Genomic DNA, 17061 nt, shown 5'->3' on the forward strand with positions numbered 1-17061 from the left:
ATCTGCTGACGTAATTTGTTACTTTAACAAATTACACCAATTACTTTGTTATGTATTTCTGTTCAGCTCCTCGTTAACACACAGATGTCACCAGCCAATCACATAGCAGCAGCTCATTGCATTTGGGCATGCAGACATCGTCACGATGAGCTGCTTAAGTTCAAGTGAGAATCAGAATGGGGAAGACAGGAGATTTCAGTGACTCTGAACATGGCATGGTTGTTGACTCCAGACAGACTGGTCTGAGCATTTCGGAAATTGCTGATCTGCTGGGAACACAACCACCTCCAGGGTTTACAGAGAATGGTCTGAAAAATGGAAAAAATCGAGTGGGCAGTTCTCTGGGTGAAAATGCCTTGTAGGATTCAGAGGAGAATGGCTGTGTTGCTGTTTGCTGATAGGCAATGACGGATAAAATAACCATTCATTATGACGTTTGCAGAGGAGCAGCTCTGAACAAACAAAACAGCGAACCTTGAAGCAACAAAAGGCCACACTGGGTGCCACTGCTGTTAGCTAAGAACAGGAAACTGAGGCTATAATTGCCACAAGCTTCCAGTTTCCAAAATTAGACAATAGGAGAATGGAAAATTGTTGCCTGGTGTGAGGAGTCTCAATTTCTGCTGGGACATTCAGATGGTAGACATGGAAGCAAACAATATGAAAAGCACAGATCTATCCTGCCTTGCAGTGATAGCGTAATGGTGGTGGTGGGGGTGTCTTTTCTAAATGAGCATCGATTAAACACCACAGGCTTACTGAGTTTTGTTGTTGAGCGTGTGTGCCCACCTTCTGTTGGCTGCTTCCAGCAGGATAACACGCTGACACTGAAATAATTGCAAACTGTTTTTTTTGAATATGACAGTGTGTTTATTGCACTCAGGTGGCCTCATCAGATCCCAGTCCAACAGAGCTTTGAGATGTGGTGGAACTGAAGATCTGAATCATGGACGTGCAGCCAGCAGATGCTGTCGTGACAATATGAACCAAAATGTCTGAGAATGTTTCCAGCCCCTTGTTGAATCTATACAACAAAGAATTAAACCACTTCTGAAAGCAAACGCGTGTCAAACCTATACTGGCAAGATGTACCCAACACTACAAGTATACCTGCCCGGTGAGTGTATACTGTCAATGGTGGATGCTCATATTAAACACAGACTAATTTTCAACATATGTGAAAAGTAATCTCTGTGAGCCAAAAGCTCGGGTTTTACACTGCTCTAAATACACTTTCCAACATTTTTTACTTTCTCCTATTGGCTCTGTATGATGTCAGTGAGAGCATATATCCTGTGCTCTCAAGGTGAAGCGCAGAAGCAAGCCAACAAACAACCTTTATTTGTCACATACACAATCATACAGAGTACAACATGTAGTGAAATGCTTGTGTCCGAGCTGCGGACAGGCTGCAGATGTAGCTGGGCTTGGTTTTTAGCATGGGGGGGTCTAGCCAGGACCCTTACTGGATACCAGGGTCTACCACGGCTCTACCGATGGTTCAAACTGTTCTGTTTGTAAGGGGCCAATCAGATGAATTTTGTCTCAAAGGTGCAGGAAGGAAGTTGAAACAACCAATATGGCCAAATATAAAATAAAACAGGATTATTTTAAACTGGAAAGGAAGTTTAACCGTTAAGGATTAACAAGTCTCTGCATGTCCTGAAGAAAGTCAGAACACAAAATACTCTCCAAAATGTGACATGACAAAGTAATCTTCAAAATAAGAATTTTTATTTCATCTTTCCCCTCCCCAAACACTGTGAAGAAACAAAACTTATAAAAAGGTCCAGCGCTGGCCTGAATTTGCCTGCATGAGAACATCTGAAAACACAGAAGGAAAAAAAACAGACATGCAAAGCACTCCATATCAAGTTGAATGCCCAATACATATCTTACAAACAACATCCACTCACAAACAGAGAAACATTAAAAAAATGACCATGAATACACGAATGAAATGGTAAACATTTTAGCAAACAAATAAATGCAAAACAAAGAGTGGCTGGGAAATAGTGAACAATTAAGGAAATGATGAAACACTGGGACAAAAAAAATAAGGCATGCACAGCTCCTCCTCATATTATCTATATATTTCATACATGTTTTATATACACTGAGCAGGATCTGTTAGTGAAATCAAGTGGATGTGGGGTGACTAAAACACCCAGTAGAGAAGATGCAGAGAGAAGATCCCCCTGCCCCAAAAATACCCCCAACAAACTCTAAAATCATGAGGTAAATGCATAAGCTACTGTCACACATTACTGTTGAAACTAACGCAAGGATCGGTATGAAGGATTGTGAATCACTCCCAAAACAAACAAACTGCTAAGAACATTTGCATGACTTTGTTAATATTCAAAGCACTGAGTGACTGACAGCTCCATCCAAAGCTCAGTGCTGCAAATGCACCGTAGAACCAATGAGGAGAAAATAAAGTAACTGTAAAACTGTTCATAGTTTGCAGCCACAGTGTTTTATTGTAAAGGCATCTGACACAACAGCTTTAAAAGTTCAAGTGGTGTTATAGCTTAACCTTAACTTCTGGAACATTTACCTCACAGCTGACCTTTTTGTGGAGCGTTCATATTAGCATGGTAAAGACTGCTAATCACAAACCCTCTCTTTTGGATACAGTATTGCCATGTTCACACCGTGGTTTGTGTTCAAGCGGGCATGACACGCCCATGTTTAGACTCTCGCACATTCATGTACTTGCGACAACTGAAGCAGAAAACGACTTTCAAAAACCTTAAAGAAGATAACTTTGGACAGGACATAATAGAGAAGTTGCATCTTGGATCAGAACAGAGAACGGCATCCAAACTGTATCAGCTTTCAAATACATTTACATGCAACCATATGTAAGGAGAAATATGATGGTAAAGGGTGTGTGACTTGTAATAAGTGGCTTAAAATACCATAAAGCTCAAGTAAACATGATTTAAAGATCAACTTTGAGTGTAACATTATTATTATTAAAGTTTTATAAATAACGTGAAATACACGAAAGACAAAAGAGGTCCTAAATTGGTTCCTAATTATGCAGTAACAATTTCTTTTCTAATTATGAACTAAATCGCCATTTATAAATCACAATTATAAAGATTCTCATTATTATTCACTCAATATTCATTTCCATTCTTGTGATTAAAAACCCTTCTTTTATTTATGGCCCAAAATATCAACAAACAAAAACATTACTTTATAAAGACACCTCTAGTGTGGAAAACTCAATAAATACAGACAATAAGCAAGTCAATCTCTCAGCAGTAAGATCAGCACATACGGTACCATCAGGAGACGTTTGTTCAGCATCCGTGATCCATCCGTCTGCTACAGAAGCGTTTACAGTACAGGACAGAGTTGACACAGTGGAGAAACAATGTGACCAGTACTCCAACATCACCTTAGTGTGTGCGGATGAAAATGAGAACAGGAAATAAAAGGATAAAAATCAAAGAAAAACAAAGAAAACCAGCTGCTTTGAAGTGTGCGCAAGGCAAGGGTGTTGATCAGTTAGTGGACTTTCCTTTTCCTTGTGCGGTATCGTCTTCTTCTCTGCTTGTACAGGTGCCGCAAGTCGATGAAGAGTCCTGTGGGGAGACTGTTTCTGTCAGTATGAAGCTCACAAACTCACTGGCATGTTTCTGGATTATAGATGACCCAAGGAACGGAGTGTCTCTGCAGACTAGCGAACTAAATGTTGTGTTTCAAAGGCTTGCTTTAAATGTAACTAATAAACCAGAACGTCAGTGACGTAGCAGTTCATCTGACTCACAATCCATCACAAAAAGGTGTGAAAGAATTTTACAACATCATCGATTAAGTCATTGATTAGCTGTATTGCACAAAAGGCAATAAGCTAAGAAAACATAATTAAGCCATAATTATGTATATATAACTCAAAGTTACATGTACACATAAATGTATATATAGTGCTTTTCTGCTCTACCTGAGCACTGAAAGCACTTTATACAACATCTCTTATTCACCCATTAACACACATTGATACAAGAACTTTTTTTTAATCCAACTGCTACACACTGATGAATGGGAGCTAGGGCTGGGAGAAATGGCCTAAAATCCGTATAATTTGAAGCATGTGTGGTAACGATATATATCGCGATATATTATTTTCTTCTGTATACCGTATTTTCCGCACTATAAAGTGCGCTTAAAATCCTTTAATTTTCTCAAAAATGGACAGTGCACCTTATAATCTGGTGTGCCTTATGTATGAATTCTGGTTGTGCTTACTGACCTCAAACCGATTTTATGTGGTACACGGTGCTCGAAAATCTGTCAAAGTTTTAGTACAACTTTGGTAAGCTACAAAGTCGCACCACTTGATGGACTGTCGGAGCATTACGGCTACCGTAGTCAGGAGCCTCGCGGAGTAACCTGGGTCCAAACTCCGTCCGCTTCAGGTCCCAAAGTCAAACAAACACTGCGGCATCACTGAGAGTTAAAAACTGTCTAAATTCTTTCATCTTTAATAAAATGATCAGTGCTGCTGCTTTACCAGGTGTAACAATTAAGTTTAACATCCAGACATCCATGAAAACAGAATTTATTACATTTAACGGAGTTAGAAGTTAGCAGGAAGACAGCTCGGTAGTTTCCACCAAAACATGATATAGCATGTTCTGACTGAGAGATTTCTGAAAAAATTAAAACAAACAGCTCTGCTATCACTTCCAACATAAATGAAGACGGAAAACTAAACAGCAGTGACTTTTTTAGGGTTACTGAAGTTGGGCTAGCTGGTATATAATGATGTGCTACGTGATCGCTACAGCTATGTTAGCATAACATAAACACAGTGAAGCGGGAGGATGAATGCTAACTTTTTTCCACTCGATAAAAGCTAACGTGAAGGTTCCTGATGGTTCGGGACAAATGCAATCGCATGGCATGATGCTGTAAACGGACCAAACTTCAGTCAGGAGAACAACTGAGATAATCCATCCATGATACAAGGTTAGTCATTGATATACTGCAACAACATATACCAGAATTCAACATTAATTGAATGGTTCAGAAGCTGTGGAAGTGCAGTTTTTGGCTTTCCTCATATTCCAAAACGTGCTTCGTCTGTTCGCTATTACTGTCGCCCGGCATAATTTGCAGATGATACTGCTTGCAGCCGCTGTGATGCTTTCGACCAAAACAGGTGCAGCTTGATGACACCATCAACATGCGCGGTAGAGCGGAAAATCAAAATCTCTACTGTTGGCCAAATTCATATTGTTTCCACCGTATACCGTTTATACCGCCCACCCATAATGGGAGCAACTTGGGATTACAGCATCTTGCCCAAAGATACTTTGGCATGCAGACTGGAAGTGGAAATGAATCAGATTTGATGGTGGTATATGAGCAGACGTCTTACCCAGAAACATGAAAACCAGGTAGAGCTGCAAAGTGTAGGAGAAGCTTAAAGAGTTTCCTAACATCTCGGGGAGAGGCAGGCTGAACAGACGGGTCTCATCAAAGATGGGCAGGGATTGGATCACAGCCACGGCTAGATGCAAAAAAAAAAACAAAAAAAAAAAAAGAGAAAAGAATGACACACCATCAGTAACAACTATCCACAACTGACACCAACGCTTGCTTGCCAACCACAAAATCACCAACCTTCAGCTATAACTCCCAGCGGGTAAAGAGGAATCCAGATGGTGTACCTCAGCCACGTTAGCATCTTCCACTCTGTGCTGATGCAGGCCAGCATGTAGTACGGGTATCTGATGTAGAGGAAGTTGGGCTGATGTTAGAATGGGCGACACATCCTCAACAGGAGAGAGGAGGAAGGCTATTTGAGCTAACCTGAAGATCTCGATGGTGCTCCACAGGTAGAAGACGAAGAAGACAACGGGCTTGTTCTGCATCTCGTCGAGGCTGCCGAAGACGACGAACAAAATAACATTCCTCCCTGCAACCTGCAGGCACAATTAAAGGCCAGATAAAGCTGACTGTCATAAAAGCACAGGCCGGCAGATTGGAGCTCTGTGTTAGAGGTCTTTAGTTTTACTATTTTACTTTAAGGTATATGATAAATTATTAAATAAATAAATCATTCTGTGGTGCCATTAGCCTCTCTAGGTAAAATAAATTGCACATGTGATGTGTGTGAATACTGACTAGCTGCCATTTTCAATAATGTTGTGCACATGTGCATGAGCTTTCAATTTTGTAGTTAAGACAAATAAAAAATATAAAAAACTAACAGGGGGCAAAATGTGTCACCGGATGTTACCTGTATCATAGCGGGAAAAGCTCCAGTTTTAACCAGACCCAACAAAGGATTAATGACCTCGAGCACGGCCATCATCTGACAGAAATACATGATATCAGCTGTGGTGTGGAAGGTATCATAGAACGAGTCTGTGTGGGGCGAGAGAGAAACAAAAACAGGACATGATTAAGCGAGCATGCTGCCCGAGCCAATATCCATAACCATGATCATTTGCAAAACAAATCCTTGCTGTGTAGTTGTGTTCCTGTTTCTATTCAAATGAGCTTATCTGTGAACAGCTCATCACAAACAAAACCACTGACCTCTCTCCCTGCAGTCTCTGGACCCCCTGTTTGTTTTATTTTCCTGCCGATTGTGTTCGTTTCTTTTCAGTTTACACACACACACACACACACACACACACACACACACACACACACACACACACACACACACACACACACACACACACACACACACACACACACACACACACACACACACACACACACACACACACACACACACACACACACACACACACAACGAAACCATAAAGTATTTCACCTGCATTGGTGTAAATGAAAGTGACAACAGGTGCAGTGGAGAGGTTGGTCTCCAGCAGTCTCAAGAGTATGGAAGACATAACAGGAGATGGAGTGTTACATAAAAAGAGCTGGGTGGGGCAGTCCAGCTCCTGCAGGCCACTGGTGCGAATGTCTCTGACCAAACAATCAGAAACAGACTTCATGAGGGAGGCCTGAGGACCTAATATCCTTCAGTGCTCACAGCCCAGTACCATGCAGCTTGAATGGTTTACAATTCCTAACTGATATCCCAGAAATTTAACTGACTTCATATTATACTGAGTGCTCACTTCACTTTTTGAGCAGTGTATTATGCTGCAGGCCAAAAGGTCCAACGTTTCTAAGAGGTGAAGAAGAGCTGTTGGCTCTTCTGGCCTATTTAAGGTTAAATTAATGCACAAAAGAACCTCAAGATGAATAATGAGATGGTTTGAAGTTCAGCACTTTGGCTAGACAAACATGGCAGAGACAGACTAACTGGATTGAATGTGTACTCTGTGATAATACAATGGCAGTAAAGATCTGGCGTCGCTACCCAACTAACCATTATAACATATTTATATATATATAACAGAAAAAGCACTTTGTAGCGTATCTGTCCAGCAGAAAAAGGGTTCATTCAAAATATAGTAGTTACTGGATGTAACTTCAGTTCTATGCATCTACTATGCTGATACTCATGAGTGTTTAAGTTAATAGTCAGATTCATTTTTACAGAGTCCCTTATAACCCTTCCTTTTATGGGCAGTTCCTGCCAATACTAAACAGCAACTTCAACAATCGATTTTCTGCCACTTAATTACAATTTTCAGCATCTACAAGGGTGTGATCACACAGCTGCATTTCATAGACGAGCTAACAGCGCCTCATTCATAAAAAGACCAAAGTCTCCCAGGATTTATAAATCCTGAGAGCTGCCTCAGGTGACCCTGAACGCTCCTTTATTTATGCTGCAATAGGCCTAGGCTGCTGAGGGCTTCTTCACTCACTCACCTCTTTTCACCCTCTGTGTTTGTACACCACTTTAATCATTACTTATTATTCATCTCTTTCTCTCAACCACAGTGAGTCTCTTTTTCTCTCAGCAGCTGGCTGCCCCTCCCTGAGCCTGGTACTGTTGGAGCTTAATTCCTGCTAAAAGGAAGATTTTCCTTCCTACTGTCTTCCAAGTGCTTTTGGTCATAGGGGACTGTCCGATTGTTGTGGTTTTCTCTGCATCATTGTAGGGTCTTTACTAGGGATGGGTATCAAGAGTAGTTAAATTCCTTAAAATTATCTTAAAATAGTCCATCTTGCCTGTGTCTGTGGGTCACGCTTATCGTTTCCACTTGCACTTGCTGAAATCAACTGATTTTAGTTCCTGTGTCAGAGAAGAAAATAGTGGCACAGTCTACAGCATGGATATGGGCATTTTATTTATATTCTATTCCATACACAAAAAGATGAGAGCGCGATGCTAAAGTGCAAATTGCATGCAGGACAGAAACAACAGCATTATGCTGCTAGCACAACTTTGGCTCTTTGCAAGCACCTGCACAGACAGCATGCTAATGTGAAGCTAGCCAAGAACCCAGAGTTAAAACTGAGTGAATGCCGACACCAGCCTGGCAGCCAGACCCTAAACTTCAACAGGTAACAAACCGATGAGCAGCCAGGCTTCAGCCTGTTTCTACCTGTTCATTGTTCTACAGTAGAATCACCGCGGCGATCGATTTAAAGTCTCTTTACGCTGGTTTTCATCTTTGCTTTGTGCTGCCGGCTTTGTGTTCATACCTAAATACTATCCTGATTAGCATAGGGATTTGTGTTGGTGCATGGGACTGTAGCCTATAGCCTTATATTGTTAAATGGTAATGATGAGACAATGTGTTTAAAGTCATTTTCCTTCTCTCACTCCAACCGGTCGCAGCAGATGGCCGCCCCTCCCTGAGCCTGGTTCTGCCGGAGGTTTCTTCCTGTTAAAAGGGAGTTTTTCCTTCCCACTGTCGCCAAAGTGCTTGCTCATAGGGGGTCATATGATTGTTGGGTTTTTCTCTGTATCTATGAAGCGCCTTGAGGCGACTTTTGTTGTGATTTGGCGCTATATAAATAAAATTGAATTGAATTGAATTGAATTTTACAGAGGAACGGGAAAATAATACAATGAGCAGTAAAACAAATTAGTTTTTCCTCTTGGGAGTAATTAAGTAAAGTACTGCATTACTTTTAAGAAAAGTGTGTCATGCATTACTTTTTTGAATAACGACCCCAAAAAGGCATTTCCAAAAAATGCCTGCCTTTCCGTGCTTTAAGACATTTGTTTTCTCTTTACAAACCTTGACCAAGAATGAAGAGGCGGACAGTCATGTTGACAAAGACCCAGGAGAATCCAAGGAACTGCACCAGGTTGTACATGAACAAGTAGCTTTTCTTCAGACCCAGGTAGGCTGTGCAAACAAGAGAGAAAATGACTAAAATCAACTAATCTGCAGAATTTAATCTAAAGGACAGCAAACACAGGTGATATAGGACATCTGAGTATCAGGTTGTTTGAAGGTGAAGAACTCTGTGAAACTCACGGTCATTACGAACTCTTGACTCCACACTTATCTTGTTTATCTTCTCCTCCTAAAAGAACAACAAATGAATTACAATTAGTCACATTTCTCATCAGTTCCAAAGCAGCTAGGTGATGAATTTAGTGCGTTGAAAAGACAAAAAGCTATTGTGGCTTTGTAATTGATAGCTGTAGTACATGCAGATGGTGTCAGTGTCCCAGAGAGTTCAAAACACGACTCCCTTGACTATAAAACACTTTTACAGATAAACACATTTCACTGGATAATCATGTTACATTTTAGCAGCATGTCCAGAACAACTGATTTAGTGTCTTTCAGCAGTCTTAATAGCCAAGTAGGGAGGAGCATTGACATGAAGTTTACGTTCAAATTACACATGTCCAAAGTTGACCCTTGCCAGATCCCAATAAGTTATGTAATATTATGCGAGTTGGCTCTTGCATGACTAACTTTGAAAAGGACCTGCGATAAAAAGTAAAATGTCCTCCAAACAAAAAGATTTTAATCCCACAAAACCTGTTTGCAACTACAAAGACTACATTTTCTAGTCCTTTGACTTCCCATCAGACACAGTGTTGATGTTAGCAACCACAGAAAGTCTTTTCTGTGGTACACATTTTACTCTCAGTCCTCAGGGTGAGTGGAATCATTGTCGTTTTGCCTTAGCCTGAAGCTCCATCTCAGCGTCCGACTCGTCCAGCCATCGGTCGAAGTCTGGGGCCAGAAACAGAGGCTTTTTCTCCTGCAGCGTCAGCCGGTCCCACCAGCGCTCTTCCTTCTTCTTGATTTTGATGTTGACCTGTCGTTCAGTGGACTTGTGCTTGATCTGGAAACAGAGTATTAAATCGAGCCTAAATAACATGACATATTGTATAACGTGTGTGTGTGTTGAAATAAAACCTACAGCTATTTGTTGGAAATTAAGTCAGTTTTTCCAGTTAGTGTTCATGTCAAATTCACTCACACTAAAACTGGAGAATGACAAGAACATTATTGGCACAATGTCATAATCTTAGCAGGAAAAAAACCCTAATCAATTCTTGAAAACTTTCAAAAATGAGAGAGCAGTACCTCGGGTCTAACAGATTCCAGGAACTCCAACTTGAACTCGTATTCATTATCTCCCTTAGCTCCATGACCCTGTGCTGTGGTACAAGTTTTTTTTTTTTTTTTTAAACAGTAAAGTAAGCAAATTGAGTACGAATTTTATTTGTAGAGAACCTTTCACTAAAAAAATGCTAAAGCATTAAGACAAAAAGACAAAACTGTGTAAGTATATTGTAGTTATGCATCATTCTGTAGTTCATTCTTATTTAATCTTTATTTTCTTGCTCTTAAATGCACAAAACTGAAGTACCAACCTCTGAACTGAAGTGTATTGTGTTCTTGCAGGCTGATATTGACATTCTGAAAAACACAAAAGCTGCCATCACAACCCAAAAGTGGACAAACCATTGCGGTAGAAATGATACATTAGGTTCGGTGATATTCTCTGTTTAAAGAAAAAAGAATCCTCATATAGCCCACGATACAAATTTATAACAATACTTCAAATGCTTCGCTCACACTACGATATTATTGTAATTTTGAACATTCTGTGATGCAAAAGTATTGCAAAACATTAACGTCGTCAGTTTTTCCAACTTCAAATTATGTCCTCAAAGTTAAAACTTTGTCAATATCTGTGTTCAGTTCTTGTCACTAAAACCTTCCATAAATGTTTCCATTAGCTGGAGTCAGTCTGATGTTAGTCTGTGATTTAATGGGGTCCAGATGGTAAATACATGCAATCTGTTTCAGAAATTAACTGTGATAGATCAGTGAAAACCACATATCTGTTGACTCATTCAGACTGACGACAACATGCTGGCAATTGGTCTGCAATTACAAATCAGCCAAATAAATACTTGCAAACCTTTGACAATCTATCTGAGAGTGACTGGAGTTAGTCCAAGTCAGACTGCAACTCTTTTCAGAAAGGTTGCCTCCTGTCAATTACCTTGCCATCAAAAGTGATTGTCAGTGTGCAACACCTTCAAGCTCTGGGCAACCATTTAGTTGCCTGCACAAGAGGTCAAGCTAAGTGCATCCAGTGTTGGGTGGTTTTTCTGCCGAGTCAATTTGCTTGGCTAACATTATCTCTACATTTTTCGGCATTTTCCTTCAGCCCTGGAAAAGATCAGACTTTTCTAGCTCCACTGACTCTTACTGAAGATCAAATATTCAAACTGCAGGTTTGTTTTAAGGACAAGCAACATCAGACTTTCACTATACAGTCAGATCAGGTTATGATGAAGAGCTAAACATAGCAGTACAATACTATACACAAAACTGTGTTGCAATAAGTTTTTGTTGAAAGTGGTGGAATATTGTTGATTCAAGTTTACGGCCACTTTAGAGATGGTAATGTTGTACTATTGAGTTTTACAGCAGTTACTCTGAGTTGCTTATACTCGTCTGTGTGTGACAGGTGGTGTTCTCTGAGACTGTTTGAGTTTCCCTTCATTCATTTCCCTTCATCCTAAGAGCTGAAACAAGATCCAGAACAACCATTAAACATCATGCATCTTTTATAAGACATTTGTGCAGCAGATGGAGAATGAAGTCGAAGAAGCTACTGTTATAAACTCAGCCCGTTAGACTGGATCCTTGTTTAGACACACGTGTTTACACTGGGCACACACTAAAGTTATTCAGCAAATAACTAAAATATAGGGCGCTGTAAGCAAATGATGGACCAACTAAATGTATCAGTGATGTCATCGTTTCAGATGGGCTGCTACAGCCAAAAATAGATAGAAAAGCATTTTATCAGTTGTTATACAACTTTCATGAAACAACCTACAAGAAATCTTTAAGTTCTTTTAAAAGCCTGGTTTAAAACCTTTTTTCTGTTTGGCATCTTTTAACTTTACTTATTTATTCACATTTTGTTATAATGTCTGCTTCTTAGGAGGAGCACTTTGAACTGCTGTTCTGCTGAAAGTTGCCTTGTAAGAAAATTTGCATTGCCAAGCTTATAGCAAATGGCACGGCCATGCGGCTGACATAATAAGTGAAGCACAGCTACAAAAACGAGGAAGTCAAACTTTAGCTGACGTGATCTATTTTTGATATCCAGTGGATGGTTTCATATTCTTTTAATAGACAACAAAGTTCTGCAAAAAAAAAAAAAAAAAAAAAAAAAAAAGCAAAAGAAGCTTTCCTTTGATGATGATGCTAAAGAATTTGTTTAGAGATTGAAACACGGTGTGATGTACAGAAAATAACGTTTTCACAACTTAGTGTGGTTTAGTGATTGTAAGGTGTCTTTTGGTCATTTTTGTAGAGAAACTGAATCATTTTTGTGTTTTAGACTGTCCAATGAAATCTTACTTTGTAGGTGTGGGGAATTCAAATAGATATTATTATTATTTCCTTAACATTCACAGCCATAATCGGTAACAAAGAAATATCAGTTCTCTGAAACTCGGCTTTGTTTAAGCAAACATTAGAGGTGGTCAACTGCAGAGAGAGAAGCTACAAAACAAGGAAGTAACTCTAAAACACCAAATTCAACTGTCACTCTGGAGTCACTCCACTCAGTTATCACTAATGCATTTACGTTCTTTACAGAAAACTTCCTTACATTTTAGACCCCATTAGTGCTGAAGGACCTCGACAGCAGACTTTGACGGTAGCTACGGCATCAGCTAACAGCCAGGCTGGCTAGTTGTGGCCGCGACAAAGTCCGCTGTAGTACAGCCACAGCGAAGAAAGCTCCCGCTACGTAACAGCAACACCCAGAACAGCAAGAAAATTCAAGCAAATTTAAACGGCGAGCCCGTCCGAGTGGAGACTGAAACATTATATATGGAGTCAATGAGCTGAAAGCAGTCAGGTGGATGTTGGGAACTGTCCTACCTTGGCATCGCTCAGTTCCACTCGGAGGTAAATCTCTCCGTGCCGCTGAGCCCAGTAAACATGAGGAGTCAGGATCTGCATGTTCACGATGTTTTGTTCTTTCTGATATCTACATACCTAACCCTAACCGACGAAGAATCTTTTTCTCAAACTGATCAACTGAAACCCTCATCTGACAGCCCGGAGGATGGACAGATGATGCAGGGTACTTCCGGGGGGGAGGTCGCTCTCGGATTTCAAAACAAGAGTTTTAAAAGGGCCGCCTTCAGAATAAAAGCCACCCTAAAAAACATCGAATAAGTAAACGGAAGAGAATGAATGGGTGGATGGAATGAATGAATAACTGAATGAATCTTTCATACACGTGCCCAGCCAGTGCCACACACATGTAGACACCTGGATCTTTCGGTAGTCGTTTGACGTTGCTTTAGGTTTGTTTAACCTAACTTTGAACAATTTTTTTTTTAAGTACTTTATTCAAGCCTTTTGCATTTTATATTACTCTGAATTTTAACCAGCTGAAGAAAAAAGAGAGAGAAAGACACAAAGACTGAAAACCTGTAGTTATTTTAATTCTTTTCCCGAAATCCCTTTAAATAATTATTTTAATTAATTTCAAAGTGGACATGTGGTGTTTCTGTGTGTTTGGTGGTTTTCCCTATATTTAATTTTCTTCAGATACATGAACTATATATTTGAAAACCCTCGCCTCTAAATGAGCGAGTCTACCTGTAAATCAGATTAGATTATGAATTGGTGACTTTATAAAAGCATAAATGCAAACACCCATATAAAGAAGCCAGATTATTTCACTCCTTTGCAGGAAAGTTGTGCTATAACTGAGACTGTTCCACAAGTGGGCACCCAGAGGCTATAACAACACCCCCAAAACACAGGTGATTAGATTTTCATATTCAATCAATATTAGAGCACTGCTTAATTCCCACATTTAACTTCTTCTAGTTTAAAATGATCTAAACATGAATAAGAGGGCTGTAGCTCCAGCATATTTCATAATCTGACAATTATTGTCAATCATGATATCATGATATAACTTTTTTTTAATGAACTGAAGGCTGCAGGATGACTCTTTCTGCAACTGTGAACAAGTTGATTGTTGCAAAGAGCTCAGAAGCATCATGATTTGGGGAATCTTTTCTGTAAAGGAGGTTGGACTTTTTAGCAATAATGTTCATTAGAAGCTCCTTCACCATCACACTGCCCATTCCCTGCCAGCAGCTTTCTGTCAAAATTTGCAATAAAGCTTTGAAGCTGACAGCACTGAAATAATGAAATGGCTGGCCCAGAGGTCTGATCTGAATGGAAGAACTCTAGAAATGGAATAAGGCGGAGGAATGGGAGTAGGGTGGTACATAAGCTGTGTCCCAGATCAAGGGAGTCCCTTGAAGGATGTAGCCTAGAAAAGCGTGGCCTGTGTAGGACACGTGAATGGATGCAGACCCTGAATTGGGACACAGCTATCAAAACAGAGCAATGGGAGAGACTAGTGATATCCTACAGGTGCATATGTGCAAAATCCATTCCATCAAAACAGCCTCCACACTTCCTACTGTGCTTTGAAACTTATGACCATTAATAATTTCATATTTTGCTACAGTGGTTACTGGTTTTTATCACTTCTTTTTAAAATGTCCCATGTAAATTACTGCCACACCCTTGCCATGTTATGACGATAAAATGTGACACTGAAATGTAAACAATTGCAAGCTGTTCTGTAAAGATGATCTCTTGATAGACATGATGAGAAACCTGATATTTTGATGCTTATTATAGATCACACAATTATGGGCACTAAGTTAGTGGCTCAAATGTTAATGTGCAAAAAGCTCTCATAGATATGTTTTTGTTTTTCATTTTTTAATGGCAATAGCAATCAGGAGTTTGACTCTTTTTTTTGTAAATGTCTTTTGTAAATGTTCCTCCCACTTCAAACTCAATGATGTATAAAACAACACATTTGAATGGCACTGAGAGCTCAATTTCCACAAATTTCAACAAGAGAATGTCAAAAACCATTCTGCAGATATTCCAACAGACCTGTTCCTCTCTGAAACACTGGCACAGTACAGGGAGTGCAGAATTATTAGGCAAATGAGTATTTTGTCCACATCATCCTCTTCATGCATGTTGTCTTACTCCAAGCTGTATAGGCTCGAAAGCCTACTACCAATTAAGCATATTAGGTGATGTGCATCTCTGTAATCAGAAGGGGTGTGGTCTAATGACATCAACACCCTATATCAGGTGTGCATAATTATTAGGCAACTTCCTTTCCTTTGGCAAAATGGGTCAAAAGAAGGACTTGACAGGCTCAAAAAAGACAAAAATAGTGAGATATCTTGCAGAGGGATGGAGCAGTCTTAAAATTGCAAAGCTTCTGAAGCGTGATCATCGAACAATCAAGCATTTCATTCAAAATAGTCAACAGGGTCGCAAGAAGCGTGTGGAAAAACCAAGGCGCAAAATAACTGCCCATGAACTGAGAAAAGTCAAGCGTGCAGCTGCCAAGATGCCACTTGCCACCAGTTTGGCCATATTTCAGAGCTGCAACATCACTGAGTGCCCAAAAGCACAAGGTGTGCAATACTCAGAGACATGGCCAAGGTAAGAAAGGCTGAAAGACGACCACCACTGAACAAGACACACAAGCTGAAACGTCAAGACTGGGCCAAGAAATATCTCAAGACTGATTTTTCTAAGGTTTTATGGACTGATGAAATGAGAGTGAGTCTTGATGGGCCAGATGGATGGGCCCGTGGCTGGATTGGTAAAGGGCAGAGAGCTCCAGTCCGACTCAGACGCCAGCAAGGTGGAGGTGGAGTACTGGTTTGGGCTGGTATCATCAAAGATGAGCTTGTGGGGCCTTTTCGGGTTGAGGATGGAGTCAAGCTCAACTCCCAGTCCTACTGCCAGTTTCTGGAAGACACCTTCTTCAAGCAGTGGTACAGGAAGAAGTCTGCATCCTTCAAGAAAAACATGATTTTCATGCAGGACAATGCTCCATCACACGCGTCCAAGTACTCCACAGCGTGGCTGGCAAGAAAGGGTATAAAAGAAGAAAAACTAATGACATGGCCTCCTTGTTCACCTGATCTGAACCCCATTGAGAACCTGTGGTCCATCATCAAATGTGAGATTTACAAGGAGGGAAAACAGTACACCTCTCTGAACAGTGTCTGGGAGGCTGTGGTTGCTGCTGCACGCAATGTTGATGGTGAACAGATCAAAACACTGACAGAATCCTTGGATGGCAGGCTTTTGAGTGTCCTTGCAAAGAAAGGTGGCTATATTGGTCGCTGATTTGTTTTTGTTTTGTTTTTGAATGTCAGAAATGTATATTTGTGAATGTGGAGATGTTATATTGGTTTCACTGGTAAAATAAATAATTGAAATGGGTATATATTTGTTTTTTTGTTAAGTTGCCTAATAATTATGCACAGTAATAGTCACCTGCACACACAGATATCCCCTAAAATAGCTAAAGCTAAAAACAAACTAAAACTACTTCCAAAACATTCAGCTTTGATATTAATGAGTTTTTGGGTTCATTGAGAACATTGTTGTTGTTCAATAATAAAATTATTCCTCAAAAATACAACTTGCCTAATAATTCTGCACTCCCTGTATAAAATGATAAAACACAAAAACGAGGCTCTTAACTGCCTTAACTGTATAACTGTAATGCTATAAAAAGCGAGAAACAAATTTAACCCAAATATATATTTTTCAATAAAAAATCTTACAGTTTTAA

General features: G+C 39.9%; 1 protein-coding gene across 2 annotated transcripts; it reads right to left on the reverse strand.

Annotated features, from left to right (window-relative positions):
* Positions 1-1717: 1717 nt before the first annotated feature.
* LOC116321190 (very-long-chain (3R)-3-hydroxyacyl-CoA dehydratase-like) lies at positions 1718-13509 on the reverse strand. 2 transcript variants are annotated; one of them, XM_031740968.2, is made up of 11 exons: positions 13290-13509; positions 10748-10793; positions 10458-10531; positions 10048-10212; positions 9387-9435; positions 9144-9254; positions 6263-6390; positions 5833-5945; positions 5644-5750; positions 5399-5530; positions 1718-3599 (listed from the first exon to the last, which is right to left on the reverse strand). In XM_031740968.2, exons 1-11 carry the CDS (start codon positions 13368-13370, stop codon positions 3523-3525), a joined length of 1083 nt encoding a protein of 360 aa, XP_031596828.1. In that variant the 5' UTR covers positions 13371-13509; the 3' UTR covers positions 1718-3522. The 2 variants fall into 2 exon arrangements, with proteins under 2 accessions (XP_031596828.1, XP_039458526.1); XM_039602592.1 differs by lacking the exon at positions 10458-10531 and having other exon boundaries at positions 13290-13499.
* Positions 13510-17061: the final 3552 nt, after the last annotated feature.

The sequence above is a fragment of the Oreochromis aureus genome, linkage group 1 (genome assembly GCF_013358895.1).
Source record: "Oreochromis aureus strain Israel breed Guangdong linkage group 1, ZZ_aureus, whole genome shotgun sequence".
NCBI lineage: Eukaryota > Metazoa > Chordata > Actinopteri > Cichliformes > Cichlidae > Oreochromis > Oreochromis aureus.